At 46.6% G+C, this 15830-nt stretch overlaps 1 protein-coding gene across 1 annotated transcript in view; it reads right to left on the bottom strand.

The window, feature by feature from the left end:
• Positions 1-1146: 1146 nt before the first annotated feature.
• The window catches only part of LOC136942749 (echinoderm microtubule-associated protein-like 6), a 37514-nt gene continuing 22830 nt past the window's right edge, over positions 1147-15830 (bottom strand). Inside the window, exons 19-42 of the mRNA XM_067235720.1 lie at positions 14135-14246; positions 13862-13989; positions 12998-13139; positions 12711-12863; positions 12156-12287; positions 11964-12052; positions 11700-11876; positions 11373-11574; positions 11108-11234; positions 10135-10149; positions 7499-7577; positions 7158-7287; positions 6930-7028; positions 5940-6113; positions 5379-5587; positions 4885-5042; positions 4659-4773; positions 4078-4266; positions 3757-3929; positions 3492-3654; positions 2555-2658; positions 2008-2161; positions 1808-1908; positions 1147-1676 (exon numbers count right to left, since the gene is read on the bottom strand). Coding sequence (XP_067091821.1) covers positions 1652-1676; positions 1808-1908; positions 2008-2161; positions 2555-2658; positions 3492-3654; positions 3757-3929; positions 4078-4266; positions 4659-4773; positions 4885-5042; positions 5379-5587; positions 5940-6113; positions 6930-7028; positions 7158-7287; positions 7499-7577; positions 10135-10149; positions 11108-11234; positions 11373-11574; positions 11700-11876; positions 11964-12052; positions 12156-12287; positions 12711-12863; positions 12998-13139; positions 13862-13989; positions 14135-14246 — 3150 coding nt within the window. The 3' untranslated portion in view covers positions 1147-1651. The remainder of the gene's footprint in view (positions 1677-1807; positions 1909-2007; positions 2162-2554; positions 2659-3491; positions 3655-3756; positions 3930-4077; positions 4267-4658; positions 4774-4884; positions 5043-5378; positions 5588-5939; positions 6114-6929; positions 7029-7157; positions 7288-7498; positions 7578-10134; positions 10150-11107; positions 11235-11372; positions 11575-11699; positions 11877-11963; positions 12053-12155; positions 12288-12710; positions 12864-12997; positions 13140-13861; positions 13990-14134; positions 14247-15830) is intronic.

Raw genomic sequence — 15830 nt, 5'->3', positions numbered from 1 at the left:
CGTGCATTTGAGCATAATTTGTATTTTACATTATGATACAAACAATTTGAAAACGATAGCTATAGTCACGCCTCACAATCTTGTACAAAACTTAAAGTGCTAAAAAAAAAACGGGATATGATTCCATAGAAATGCACATAACAGAGACAATATTAAACTATTGTTGCTGCCACACCGATAGCTAAATCTCACAATGAGGAGGGACAGGCAAGGCAAAGCTAACATCTGACTAACACAATGGGATGGTCATCGCTTATGACAGGCGCTAAAACAACTGCATAGTCAGCTTTGGTGTGACAGACCACCACCTTCTTCCGTACATTTGTTCTTACATTTCTATCAAGTTCTTTGTGGGGTTTTATAGTGACAGTGAAGCATAACGCTGCATTAAGGTCTATGGATATATAATATTCTTTGCATCAATGGTGGTGAATATGGAAGACCATTCTACCCACATTTTCCACAACAGTGTAGTGACACCAATAAAATATTCGACACTAAGTATAACAATTCATACATTTTCTGTAATGTCCACAAACTGTGACTTCACGTTACAGAATAACATCAAGATATTTTCTTAAATATTGTTTTCCATAAAGAGATATCTACTATGTTTATACTGTCATCATACTCTGGATGCATTGTGTTAAATAAAACAGCAGCAAAGCAATGCCCTTTATGCATATTGAATGAGTTAAATTGTGTATTCTAATAGCACCAGACACATTAAAAAATAATTTCAACAGTGAAATAAAAAAAAAGATATAAATAACACAAGTAGAAATATTCAAAAAGGCACTTAAGTTGGATGGTATTCAACAACGCAGAAGGCTTGTTCAAATGAATGACAGCTGAATCCCCTCTTTATAGCCAATGGCAATCATAATCAATACACAATATAAATCAATAGCATGGCATGACCACCTGTTTTCATTAGTCTTCAATTACTGAACGCAGGTGAGAATGTAAACAAACATGTATGGTCATCATTTCTCTGTAAGAAAATCCACCAATTTAGCGAATAAATCAGTAGAAGCATGTTCGAACCTATTTTTCCTTTCCTAAAGTTTAGAATTCAATTGTATCCTAATTCCTAACCCCTCACCCCAACCCCACTAGTCATGTTCTCAATATCAGAAGAGTTCCACTGATCAGACCCGTCTCTTTAAAGTGTGCGTGCCCTAGTCATCCAAAGTGTTGGATTGGTCTGGGTATGGGTTGGAGGGAGTTTCCAGCCTCCTACTTAAACCAGTCCCCTCTGAAATCCCAAAAGGCACGCTCACCTTTGGTGGTATTTCATGGGAGCAGTCTAGGGAATCATTTGGGGGCAGATACATAGTTGCAGCATGCCAGGCAAAATGTTTATGCAGCCAGACACTTGAGGTGTTGCGATCAGTCCTGGGTCAAAATAGCACCTCACATCCTTTCGTATTGGCATGTGGTTTGGATGAACTGGCTCAAAGCGCCCGAACAACTATCCATTGAGGGGTAGCGCAAATGACCAAGTGTTGGACCTTGAGAACGTGGAACAGGAAGAACGTGCAGCTGCTACGCTGACCTAGGCCTCACAGGAGCTTTGACACGGTCATAGTACCAGTCAGAGGTTTGATATAGCTTGACGTTCTTGACAGGTGAGGAAGAAGTCTCTGTATCACAGGCATTTCCACACAAAAACACTGAGAGAAGAGGGAGGGGCAGACAACAATGTCAGTAATACACAATAAAGCAGAGGTCTCGGTCCTTGACATGACAATAAAGTGTTTTTTACATAAAGTCTTTAATGAAGTCATCCATTAGACAGTCTTACCTGCAGTCATCCCCGCCCGTGCTGATGACATACTTGTCGTCGTATGAGAAGCGGATGTTGGTGACGTGTGCTGAGTGCCCAAAGTAGCGTTTGTGTTTGGCCTTTTTCGAAAGAACAAAAATACCCCCTTTTCAGTCTCTCGACATAAACATCACATCAAAATGTTGGATAATCGTAGCGCAGTGGAGGAAATCACTTACAAATTTCTCAGTGCAGGGGAAGTCAAAGAGCTTGACCAAGCCAAAGTCATCCCCAGTGGCCACGTTGAGGCCGGCGTGGGAGACACAGGCACAGTTGACGTCAGCTTTGTCTGCGTTCCGCGGCCAGATCCCCAGTACCTCGTCTCCTAGGATACTGAGGAGGGAGAGCGGTTTGCTTCTGAGACTGCTAATGATATAACTAATCCCCAGGCAGTCTCTGTACATAAACAGATGGGTGGTTGTGTCGTGGAACATTTTCCCAAGCCTGGTCAATAAATAGGTTTTAGCACATGCTGATTCAAATGTACCCGTATAACCTTCTGTTACATAATTTGTGTTTTATGTATTTTTTTTACAGCTACAGAAAAAGTCAAAATAGGCTGTAGACCCATTAACCTTGACAAACATCCAGACAGAGCTGTGCAGACATCAGTATTGATTGACCTAATACATGAAATAAGTGAGCAATAACAAATGTCATACTATATTTCTGCACACTACTTGGTTGTGTGTTTGTGTGTGTGTGTGTGGGGGGGGGGGTTTCTACCTGGTCCAGGTGGCCCAGGTGATCCTATCAATCACAGACTGGTCTGTCACTATCTTCCCTGAGGGAATCTCATGCACTTGACGCTTATAGGACCCTGTAGACACCTGCACACACAGTCAAAAATACATCAGAACACAAACAAACTGTACAATGTAGTACAAACTCACTCAGCACAATCGACAAGCAAGCTGTCCTAGAAATAAGTTCTCTTGTATAAAAACATCAACACAATCAGTAGCATGTGGCCATCAAATAGCACCCCCTCTGTCTCCCCTCCAACCCCTCTGTCTCTCCATCCACCCCCTCGGTCTCCCCTCCACCCTCTCTGTCTCCCCTCCACCCTCTGAGTCTCCCCTCCACCTCCTCTGTCTCCCCTCCACCTTCTCAGTCTCCCCTCCACCTCCTCTGTCTCCAGTACACCCTCTCTGTCTCCCCTCCACCCACTCTTTCTCCCCTCCACCCTCTCGGTCTCCCCTCCACCCCCCCTCCACCCACTCTTTCTCCATTCACCCTCTCAGTCTCCCCACCACCTCCTCTGTCTCCAGTACACTCTCTCTGTCTTCTCCACTCGCTCTGTTCCCTTCCAGGCCCAGTGATGTTTACACTGAGTGGTTAAATATAGCTGCATAACTCACCGTCTTACAAGCTAGCCAGACGCCTCAAGACTAGCTCCACGTTGCTTGCTAACTACTGTAGAAGGGGGCTCTGGGCTATTAATGATGATGACCGGCCATATATGTGTGTGACTATATTTAGTCTGTCATCCCCCCACCCCCACCCAGCCTTTGAAATGGATAGGAGTTTCGTAGGCCCAGCCTCCACCATGTAAGACAGAACACCACTCACTCACTCTGCTACCATAGCTTGTATGGGTGAATCAGTGAAAATATGGGGTGTCCTGTGTTCTGTAGGCTTGCGCTGCTTTACAAATCTATACCTCAATGAACTTGCTGTCTGCCGAGAAGTCCATCTGGATGACGAAGCTGGGAATGTCCATGCAGTAACCCACACGGTTAAGGGAAGGACCCAGAGTAAGGTCGTAGAGGTCAACTGTGCTCTCCACAGACCCCACAGCCAGGAGACGTTTGTCCGGACTGAACCTGAGGGTGGAGACGCACATGAACACACACAAAGACTCAAATATCCATACACAATTATACCAACTAAAGATATGGAGACACACACACGTTGGCCCAGCTCACCGTATGTCCTGTATGGCAGCACTGCGGTCCCTTTTCTTGCCCCACATCTTGAGGGAGTTGGTAAGGAGGATGATGAACTCTCCGTTCTTCATCCCCACAGACACCATCTCCCCGTCTGGGCTGTAGCTGGCACACTTGGCTGGATGGCCCAGAGAAACCTTGTTCAGTAGTTTCTACCACAAAAACAAACACCAGCAGTCAACAAACACAGTAGTAAACGTGTTCACAGGGCTTTTTCTTTTGCCACCAGAACAGTAAAGCGAGAGCAAAGGCTGGGATCGTTAGGGAGTGTGAGGTTGTCGGCGTCTCCTCGTAATCCACCTTGTCGGCCAGATCCCAGATGCGTATGGTTCCGTCATCACTGGCGGAGATGAATATGTCTTTGGAGGGGTGGGTAGCCAGACCCCAGATCTCCCCCTGCATGTGGCCGTTGATCATGATGTTGGAGGCGGCGTTCTTCTCTCCCACCTCGATCACCTCCCCATCCTTCGTCCCCACCAAGATCTTACCCTAAAAACACAGCAACTCGATGCGGTCATCACAAGACAATGGGATTTTTAAAACTATTTTGTCCTAGTGCTTTTACTTTTCGGTGACGATACCTTTAGCGTGCGTGTTTACATGTGTTTTTGGGGCCACGTACTGGATGATTCTCTCACCGTGTGTGTGTGTGTGAGTGTGTGTGTGTGTGTGTGTGTGAGTGTATGTGTGTGTGTGTGTGTGAGTGTGTGTGTGTGAGTGTGTGTGTGTGTATGTGTGAGTGTGTGTGAGTGTGTGTGTGTGAGTGTGTGTGTGTGTGTGTGTGAGTGTGTGTGTGTGAGTGAGTGTGTGTGTGTGTTTGTGTGAGTGTGTGCGTGTGTGTGTGTGTGAGTGTGTGTGAGTGTGTGTTGAGCCAGACTCACCTTGCCTCGACAGACGGAGCGAACACACTCCACCTGCTGGCCTGTCTCCAGCTGGAAGGCACGGCAACGCTTCATCTCCTGGTCCCACAGCTTAACTGCCCCACCCTCCTTGGTACTGATGTAAAACACACACACACAGGGAGACAAACAACCATCATCATCACAACCACCATTCTCGTTATCACCAATATCATACGCGAGCCGCAACCCTGAGGTCTGGACTCACGGCCTCTCCTTGCCCCCGGTGACGATGAGGCCGTCCCTGAGCGTGGTGTACATGGTGAACACCGGGCCTGTGTGTGCCTTGGCCACCACACGCTGCAGGACGTGATCCTTCCACACGTACACATCCCCGTTTATGGCACCCGTGAACGTTAGGTTGTTCTGGAGGAGACAACCAAAATCAGAATCAGAATGGGATTTATTCGCCATGAAAGTTTGCACAGACAAGGAATTTGCTTTGGCAGGAAGGTGGATACAATAAACATATAGGGACCTAAAATTTAAATATGTGGACTATCTATACTAAGGGTACATAAACTAGCAGTACTAAGTGGGATTAGAATTGAATAAAATATACAATAAAATAAAAAATAAAAACACCAAAGTTCTTGCGAGCATGTTTCACAGGGTGAAAGTGAATGTATATCCTAAAATAGGCTGTGTAACTATGAGTAGGTGTAAGAGGTGTTGTTGTTGAGCAGTTCAGTTGGTACTTACAGCACCAAAGGCCACAGAGAGCATGGTCTGCATCCTGGCATCCTCCACAGAACCCACCACCCCCTTCTTGTACATGAGAGACCCGCCTGCCAGCGTCCAGAACTTGATGTGTTTGATGCCCACAGATACAAACTGGGAGTCAGAGTCGGGTCGGAATTCAACCACAAAGATCCTGTCTGGGTGGCCTCCTTTGCTGGTCACCTTTGCACCTGGTCAGAGAAACAAAGGAACATAGAATAAAGCATGAAGAATAGGGAGTCAGGTGGCTGAGTGGTTAGGGAATTGGGCTAGTAATCCAAAGGTTGCTGGTTCGATTCCTGGCTGTGCCACATGACGTTGTGTCCTTGGGCAAGGCACTTCACCCTACTTGCCTCTGGGAGAATGTCCCTGTACTTACTGTAAGTCGCTCTGGATAAGAGCGTCTGCTAAATGACTAAATGTAAATGTAACTCATATGGAGAAATCACAAACATCAATCGTGAGTTGGAACGGCTTTGTAGTTGTAGGATCTATTCCGTAAGTTCAGTGAGAACCGAGTTTGAGACGAATCCAGGATCTTACCCTCCTGCCAGCGCCAGACTGTGATGGTGTGCTCTGGCTCCACCCCTACAGACAGCAGCAGCTTGCCCGTGGCGCTGAAGTTAACGTACCCCACGCCCTTGGTGTGGGCACAGCGAAGGATGGACAGAGTCTGCTTACTCATGGCATCCCAGACATGGATGGAGGGAGTGGTGCCTATAGAAAAAAGACAGAGGGAAAGACAGAGATTGTGAGATAATAATGAGATAGAGATCTAAATCCCATAAAGAAACGGTGAATGACTAAGTGCAGGCCAGGGTTCATTTAGGGTGTAGTTTACATAAATCACAAAAACACACTGCACTATAGGCAGACTGCAGGGAAACAGCAGAGCAGGAGAAGGTAAAAGCTTAAAGGTATGTTGACCAGGCCTCTATTGGGAACCTCAAGCCCCTATTCCCTAAGCACCGGTCGATATCAGGAGATTGGATAGGCTTTAGCGACATGGCCAAAAAAGGCAACTTCGACCTTGCTTAGCCTATCCATTCCTCTCAGATCTGTGAAGACAGGCACCCGGCTGATTTGGGCCCAAGGGGCTGGTACAGTGAAGGGATAGCCTGGAGGCTTTTTTACCTGGTAGGCCAGTCATGTCGCCTGCAGCGTGTAAGCAAGAGAAATGGCGTGGAAGGAGGCAGCAAAAGAACAGATGAGACCTGAGGTGAGTTTGCTAGCAACACAAGCACCGAGACCAATCTGCACATGCTCAGCCTCTGCGCCAAACCACACAGCCAAACACGAGCAAGTGAAAAGGTTATTTATGTCAGATAAAATATGAGGTTACTCATTCATCCATCTCTTATCTCCTTCACACCCCCGATATGTGAATACACATGCATTCTTGCATGCACAGCAACTTATGTAACCAACACACACACACACATGTCCAAAACCACCAGCATGCACATGCGAAACCTTTTAGATTCCCTACAGCACACGAGAGGACTTGCATACTCATACATGCCCTCTACCTACCTATCTGTCCAGTAGCAATAACATTCTTGTACTTGGGATGCTGATTGACAGTCAGACAGAGGATATCATCTGTGTGTTCCAGATAGAAGCTTTGTGTTCCTGAGGAGATATAGTCTTCACATCACTATCTGCACCTTTGTAGTATGTAAACACAAGTCTTTGGGGGATAACCATAGTTGAAATAGTGGGGTTCTAACCCTAACCCTCACCCTAACCCGGTGTGTGTACCTGTGGTGAGACTGTGCACCAGGGCGGTTGCGGCCGTATGGTAGACAATGTCGGATCCATCATTGAGGTAGTGAAGGTTGTTACGACAATCAAAACCCCTGAAGCCAAACACATGGTCCAGCACCAGGTCCTGACAAGACGAGATAGAACATGACAGTTTTAAACTGGAATTCAATTGTGTGATGACTTTCAAGACGTTAAATGTCAAATCTTGTGGTAAAACTTCGGATAGTCCAGTTTTTTTGCTGTTGTACTTTACTTTTTTGGTGCTCAAGAGCGGAATGTGAAGTGAAGAGGTACTGTGAAACAGGGACACAGTTTCACACTGTAAGGATACTTACTTCTACTAACTTCTTCTTTTTGGATATGTTGTTCTTCTGCAGCTTCTCTGGCTGGGGGGCGGCCCGGCTGACTGGAGGTCTGGACCAATCACAGAGAGAGAGAGAGAAAGAGAGAGAGAACGAATGAGAGAGGGGGGGAGGGACAGAGGACAAACAGGATATTTATATGGCAAGATACAGTATTTCCTTTGGACATTAACTGGCCTAATGATTAATGCTGTAACTCTCTGACTGGTTTGTGACGTGAGTCAAAAACTAAAGAGACCCAGAGGGTGAGAGAGAGGGAAAGAGAGGGGGAACGAGAGAGAAAAAGAGAGAGAGGACGAAAATAACTGACCACACAAGGTCACCGTGGCCTCTGGTAATAGTGGATTTTATCATTCAACCAAGTAAGTGAAAGTCAACCATATATAACTGATCTTAACTACTGCTTATCCAACATATTCAATAGCGCAACAGAACTTTGAACTTAAAATTACCCAGGTATTTCTCAGAAGTTCTTAAAGAAAAAATCACTAGGTACCACAAATAGTAACAGACAATGCCACAGACTACAGAGGAATGAGACTTTATCCATGGTAGTTAATGAGTTATGTGCAGCCACACAAACACTGTGGGTATCACAATCTAAAACAACAATAGAACTTCCTGAGAGATTGCCAACCTCAACTCAACTGAGTCATATAACACAGTTAGGTGCAACCACATGTAACCATGGGCAATGCATGAGCCACAGAATGTATTTTACTATACCTAATAATGTCTGGGCCTATTACAAAAACACTCCTGTTTAAAGACATAGGCTTGACACACACACACACACACACACAGTCACACACAAAAACACCCACACAGAGTACAGGTCTACAGACAGATACACAAAGACACGTTGAGGTGGGCCTTGTGGACAACATCACAGGCAGTAAGTGAGGATTGCACAAGCTTAAGGCTAGTTATACACCTTGACGACGGTCTTCTGCAGAAGCTGCAGTGGTCTGGTGTATAACCGCAGCGCCGGGTGCCAAGATGCAAGGCTGATGAATACCAGACCTGGGTCCACTCCAAATAACATCTGGTCTCTTTCAAATACTTTAGGTGTGCTTGATTTAACTCGCCTGGCGGGCACTTTACTTGTAGACCATTGAATCTAACAAGACAAAGGAGTCATGCGCGCCTAAAGTAGATAGAATCTTGAATTTGGCGTTGACCCTGGTCTGATGGAAAGATGGGTAATCATCACTCAGTATCACCATGCTTTGGCAGGAAGCCAGGAACATTCAGGACAAACAGGACAGGACGTGACATCACAGAGACAGACTCTGACCCACGTTACCTGGATCCCCTGGACAGCAGTGAACAGAACCAAGTAAGAGGTTTAGAGCACACCACTGCTCCATGCCCTGTGGGGAGCTAGCTGGGCTACTAGCGGCTAAGCTACGGTAGCAGCTAGGCTACGGTAGCTATGCTATGCTAATAGGCTAACAGGCTTTCAGGCTATTAGACTCATCATGCACAGGCAACCCTGAGAAGAGGCTTCCGTCATTCCCGATGCAAACCGAACCATGCTCCTCGACTCCAGCATGCCAGAAAGCCAGGGTTGGGGGAGCACAAATTCAGCTCTGATCTTACATTCACTCAAGTATCAAAGAGAAATTTCCGATGCTACTGACTCCACCTCTAAAGACTACAATTCTCTTCGATCATTGAGTGAACTACAATGAGGTTTGAATTGTAAGGTTTTGCTTCCAAAGAGCCAAAAGTCTAGAGAGGAATGAGTGATGAACGAGGTAGTGCATGGGACTGTTGGTGGAGAGGGAGGAATGCTCATACCCAGAGGTCCCTGTGCAAACTGTACACTAGAGATCCTAGATGAGAGGAAGAGGTGGAAGGAGGAAGGGGGAAAGGGAGTGGGAGGGTACAGGAAGGTAAAAATGTGTCAGAGCTTCAATAGCCGTCCGCATCGATGGGGTGAGTAAACAATGTCATGTGATCTCTTACAGCCCACAAGACAGTGTTGGGGAGGGAGGAGAGGTAGGGGAGTGTGAAAGATAGAGAGGGAGATAGGTAGATGAATGGAGAAGAATGAGAGATAGAGGAGGGGAGAGAGGCTTCAGCATTACTTTATTGTGCATTACTCTGTGGAGTATTCCTTCTGGCTAATCAACTGAAAACAGACATAAATAAAAGATAATGGCACGATCGGATGAGGACGCATCCAGGTAACGCATGAGTAACTGCTGTGACTCATGTTTGCCCACAACATTAGAGCAAACACAGTGAAATTAAAACACAGTGGAAAGACAAGGCAAACAAACCAGTGACAAGTAACACAAGCGAAAGCCACAGAGTGTAATGTTTAAGGCCAGCCTCAACACAAGGCAGATAAGTCAACATTCACTCAGATGAAATGCCAACAAAGTCAACAAAAGACAAGATTAAGAGGTTTAAACGCCGATATGAAGGAACAGCAATATACTAGAGATGTTGTGACTACTTTATTGTATAGAATGCCCACCCACTTAACAATAAGAGATGTTATTGGTCTGTTCTCCCTGCAGTCAGTGCAAATTTAACCCCTGTGTTATCAACCCCCCCTCAGGTTATAAGGTGTACAGAGAACGTGAGGTCATACTTACTTGACAATGCCCTGCCTCCAAGGGAATGCAAGTTAAAAGACAACAGACATATTAAGCGTTTCTGTTGACATGAAGCAGGAAGTGACGGCTTCCAAAGTGTGGAATCATGAGAAACACAAAGGGTGTGAGCAGCAGGCAGGCATAGAAGAGCATCACGTTGCCACGACGCTGACCAACCCCAGAGCAGGTTGCGTTTATGTTTTCCAAAACTGTCTGATGTGAGAACACTGGTGTCTATGGGAACAGGTAGCAGCCACTGTGTTTCAACAGGAGCATAAATATATTCATATATGTATATGAGATTCACGACTTTAGCTGTTTAAGATGATCTCAATAATCTCCTGTCCGTCTGTACAGATGATTCCCTTCTTGACCTCTGCTTAATGGGGTTAGTATTACACAACCATGCAAAGCACTGAGGAATGCATTTTAAACTACAAAGGCGACATAAACTCACAGATAAAAATAAAAATAAAGAGTAAGTAAAAACAGTCACTATGTTCATATATTCAAATGCAGTTAAAAGCAAATCAAGTTGACAGCCATACATGGCTGTGTGCACACCAATACTCTGTATCTTAGCAACAAGCAACAGATAAGAGATCAGGAAAACAACAGTACACTGCACCTATTGACTTCTTATACAACAATAACACTACACACACACACACACACACACACCTACACACACGCATGCACATGCGCACACACTCACAAGTTTAAAGAAAGGCTGAATAGAGGAAAGATGACAGTTCTTATTTTTGACACAAGAGGCCCTCATAAACGTACATACAGGAGAAAAACGAAATCCAATGAAGGTTTTCATTCAATCTCTTCAAATGCATTAAATGTAACATATCGACTCTTTAAGATGTCGTTAACTGTCAGTTTAGATGACAATGTCAAGGTCCTGTGAGGGGACAGAGAGCTGGGGTGAATCTGATTGGACAGAGCCACAGGTATGGGAGTGTACCTCTCCTCTGCCGACACCTCCTTCTGCTGCTGGTGAGGTTTGATGCCACACATCTCCCTGATGCTGACGGCGTAGATCTTAGTGGTGTAGTCAATACTCTTCTCTCTGGCCACATCACTGTCGTATCCTACAAACACACAAGCGTAAAACACACACACACACAAGCGTAAAACACACACACACAAGCATAAAAACACACTCACACGTAAACTTAAGTGAAACTACAAAAGATTAACGAATTCAGGTACACAAATTCCCAACGTACCTCCGTCCTCCTCGACGTCATCATCGGACTCCTCGCTGTCGACGGGCCGGTTCTCGCGGTGACCCTCCTCCCCCAGTGCCCAGATCATCAGCGCTGTGTCTGCCCCGCCTACCGTCAACAGCGTGGCGTCATCCTGTGCCCAGCGCACGTTGGTCACATGGGCACTGTGGCCCACGTATTTCTTGAAGCGGGCGTACTGACCCTAGGAAGAGGACGGGGAATTCATTTGCTATGTTTCTCATGATATGTCTGTGTAAAACGTGTGTGTGTCTGTCTGTGCATGCGTGAGTGCTTGTGCATGTATGTGTGTGTGTGTAGCTTTCCTACCTTGGCGGGGTAGCTGAACAGTTTGAGGAAGCCAAAGTCGTCTCCGGTGGCCAGCAACTTCCTGTCTTTGGTGAGGGAGGCGGCGTTGACGTCGGTGATGTCACTGTGGGTGGGCCAGATGCCCTCGCAGGTAGGGCCTAGAACACAGGTCCACGTGGCCCACTCAATCTTCTCGATCTGAAACAACACAGACACCATGACAACTAAGGCCACTTCGCCTAATACGAAGGAACCCTGATCTTCGCTGCTCCGTTATTCTCACACCTCAGAGTTCCGTATGGTCTGCCTCTTCCCTCTGGGGGCTTCGAAGAATAATTGTTCTTTGGCACCTGAATTTACTTGCAGCAGTTTCCCTGAAACACAAACCAGGCCACACATGAGACATCCTGGCTGAATCCGGGTTTCGTGACGTCCTCTCAGCAGCAGGTGAAGGGAGAGGTGTTACCACGCACTCACCTCGGGCGTCCCAGTCTATGTGTGTGATGTAGCTGGAGGCTCCTTTGCAGATTCCCACCCTCTTGCTGCTCATCACGTTGTAAATGTCCACAAAGTTGTCGTGAGAGGCCACGGCCAGGTATTTACCTGCATCTGAGGACAAAATGAAAGAGAGAGAGAGAGAGAGAGAGAGAGAGAGAGAAAAGGAGAAATATAGAGAGAGAGAAAAGGAGTGGTTTTCAGTAAATTTGCTGTTCTGTAGGGTAAGGAATGTATAAGGATAGGGAGTCAGGTGGCAGAGCGGTTAGGGAAGCGGGCTTGTAATCAGAAGGTTGCCAGTTCAATTCCCGGCCGTGCCAGATGCCTTGCCCAAGGACACAACGTCAGTTGGCATGACCGAGAATCGAACTGGCAACCTTCGGATTACTAGCCCGATTCCCTCACCGCTCAGCCACCTGACTCCCTAAAAATGATTGCATCTTCATCCAGTACGTTCCTCGAAACTGAAACACTCCCCCCCCCAAAAAGAAGCATTATTTATACCCTGACAATCCAGAAAGGGGTCAGCGCGTATACCTTGGGTGAACCTGATGTCAGAGATGGCCTCCTTCCTGTGGTGGAAGGACACCAGGTCCTCCAGAGTGTCAGAGTTCACCACCAGGAAGCTGCCGTCATTCAGGCCCACCCCTAAGGCTTTCCCATCAGGGGAGAAGGCACAGCATCGTCCGCCTGGAACACATGCAGGAACACAGACAGTCAGGCACCATTCAAAAAACGTTCCGAATGAAACAGAAGTCCGGTTTGGTCAGACGCTTAGCTGCACCAGGTCAATTCGGCACATCTACGTGTGGGTCATGGCGTACCTTTTTTCAGCTTGCGTACGGCCACCATGCGATGGTTGGCAGAGAGCTCCCAGATGCGCAGGGTTCTGTCATCACTGACAGTGGCACAGACTGGCAGCAGGGGGTGGGCCGCCAGACCCCACACCTCACCCTCCATGTGACCCTAAAGACACACACACACAGATACACCCGCAAAACCACTGAGTTATGTACACAGCCGAGTCAGAATATTGGGGGTCAGATGGCTGAGCGGTTAGGGAATCGGGCTATTAATCAGAAGGTTGTCGGTTCGGTTCCCGGCTGTGAAAAATTACGTTGTGTCCTTGGGCAAGGCACTTCACCCTACTTGTCTCGGGGGGAATGTCCCTGTACTTACTGTAAGTCGCTCTGGATAAGAGCGTATGCTAAATTGCTAAATGTAAATGTAAATATTGCCTACGTCCTGGGCTCCAATCATCAGTAAGTTGGAGTGAAGGACAAAGGCTCCAAACAATGCGTTTTCATTTTCCCAAACACATTCTTCAATATCTGCTCACCATGGCAACAGATAGAGGATAGGTATGGCACCAGACTACTAAGAAGTCTGTCTGGGAGTTACACCCACACACACAGGCATTGAAACCCCAGCCGGGATCAAGAACAAATGGGGCTGGGGTACGGGTGAGGTATTAAGCCAGAGAGGGTCCATGAGCTGGGCTGTCTAGTCCAGAGGGAATACACACCTTTTCAAAAGGCAGCCAGGCAGCCAGTACACTGACAGAGAAAACATTTCTTCTCCAGAAAGGAAATAATTTTCCAGAGGAGAGGATAGGGCAGAATACGAGAGGAGAGGACATAGGAGCTTTCAGGACGCTTAATGAAGTGCACAACAATTCCCTCACATACCTGCACCAGCAAGGTCATGGGGCCACTCTTGTCTATTTCAAGTATCTCTCCATTCTTGGTCCCCACCAGGATGTGTCCGTGGCCCAGAGTGATGGCACGTATGGACGGGTTGTCCTCCAGCAGCAGTCCTGGGGAACACGGGACAGACAGACGCAGTTCCACAAACGGCCCACAGATGGCAGCACACGACAACAGCAGGACTTCCAATGGCGGAACACAGAATCTGGTTTGAATCGTGTGAGATAGCATGTGTGAGAGACCAGGGTGTTGCACCTTTGGAGCCAGGAGACAGCGCTGCTCTCTTGATGGCGTAGGTCTTCAGGCACCTCTCAAACATGTCGTCCCAAAGTTCCACCACGCCATCTTTCCCTCCCGTCACAAAGCCCTAACGTCACACAAGACCCAGGTCAACTGAGAAATGTACCGACTGCACTACTGAATGTAATGAGTATGGGTATGCGATAGAACTAGGAACATTGATAACTGACAACTGACACTGGCGTTGTGTCTAGTAGTAAGTGAGGATGAGGTGGGAATAAAAGAGCAGGAAGACAGCATAGATGACAGTTACAAAAATACTGTCTGTGTATCCCTAGATGTTTATCGTGTCAATGTGTAGCAGATGAAATTCTCCACGTGATTACAACAAAGCTTTATCAAATAATCATCACAGGAAGTGTGCTGGCTGCACAACAGCAGACATAAGAGACTCCATTATTCCCCCCACAGCCAGCACCTGTCAACCAACGGGCGCAGCACGAGAAGTAACAACCCATCCTGTTTTCATCTCAGACTTCCCCAAGGACTATCCTCTCATCTCTCTCTCTCCCTCCACCTGCCAGCCTCTCATCTTCCTCTCAACCTCCCACTCTCACATGCCTCTCTCTCTCTCTCTCTCTCTCTCTCTCTCTCTCTCTCTCTCTCTCTCTCCCTCTCCCTCTCCCTCTCCCTCTCCCTCTCCCTCTCCCTCTCCCTCTCCCTCTCTCTCTCTCTCTCTCTCTCTACCTCCATCTCACAATGTACTGTCTCTCTCTACCTTTCTGTCTCTTTCTACCTTGCTCTCTTGCTGCACACCTACCTCTCCCCCATCTCTTTCTCTGATGAAAGACTTGAGGAACCCCATCACAGTCTAGGTTAACACCCCCTGACACCAACACCTTCTCATTCTGACAGCTCTCTACAGGAACACAGCTCTGAGCCGCAGACAGAAATGTCTGGAATACCAAAGCTTGAAGACGGGAGACTATTGACAGGGAGCAATAACAAACAGAGAGATGCTTTTGACTTCTGAAATTCGTACATTCAACCATGTGGTTGAGCGCAGAGTTAACTTCTAATGATACTTTTGAGTTTAAAAAAAGACTGGAACTGTACAGAGCTGCACTTAAAGTGCAACTACTTAAAATACATATATAGACATGAGAGAGACAGACAGAGTGTGTGTGAGAGAGAGAAAGAAAGAGAGAGTTAATGCTGATTGTTCCAGTGAAACTCTCCACTTATTTCCTTGAAAACAACAAAATTGCTTCTTGTCCTTGAACTGAAGCCGGAAGATAACGATCCATTTATCTAAGCACGGTTTCACAGCATCATATGATGTGCTAATGTTGCTATATCAACTATCAGTGAAAGCATTATGATAACACACACACGGCTCAATGACAGGCTCCAAAATGACCATTTAGTCAAATGGTTTCCTAACGAGGTTGGCTCAATCACTTTGTCCAATGAGGCTGTGCTTGCCTCCAAACATTCACACAGAGAACTACAGTGACTCAACACATTTCCCTCTAGCTCCTCATCACAGGGCAGCTAAATTGAGAACTTAACGTTCACCAGAGCTGAACATGTTCATTTTCATAGCCAGCAGCTGAATATGACACTTCAATACTGTACAAGCAAGATAGACTGAGTAAAAGGATGGGTGTGAACCAATTAAAAGTGTGTTAAACAACGAGCGGGCAAAAAA

This window comes from Osmerus mordax, chromosome 5 (genome assembly GCF_038355195.1).
Source record: "Osmerus mordax isolate fOsmMor3 chromosome 5, fOsmMor3.pri, whole genome shotgun sequence".
Lineage (NCBI taxonomy): Eukaryota > Metazoa > Chordata > Actinopteri > Osmeriformes > Osmeridae > Osmerus > Osmerus mordax.
This window is presented reverse-complemented; position numbering and strand designations above follow the sequence as displayed.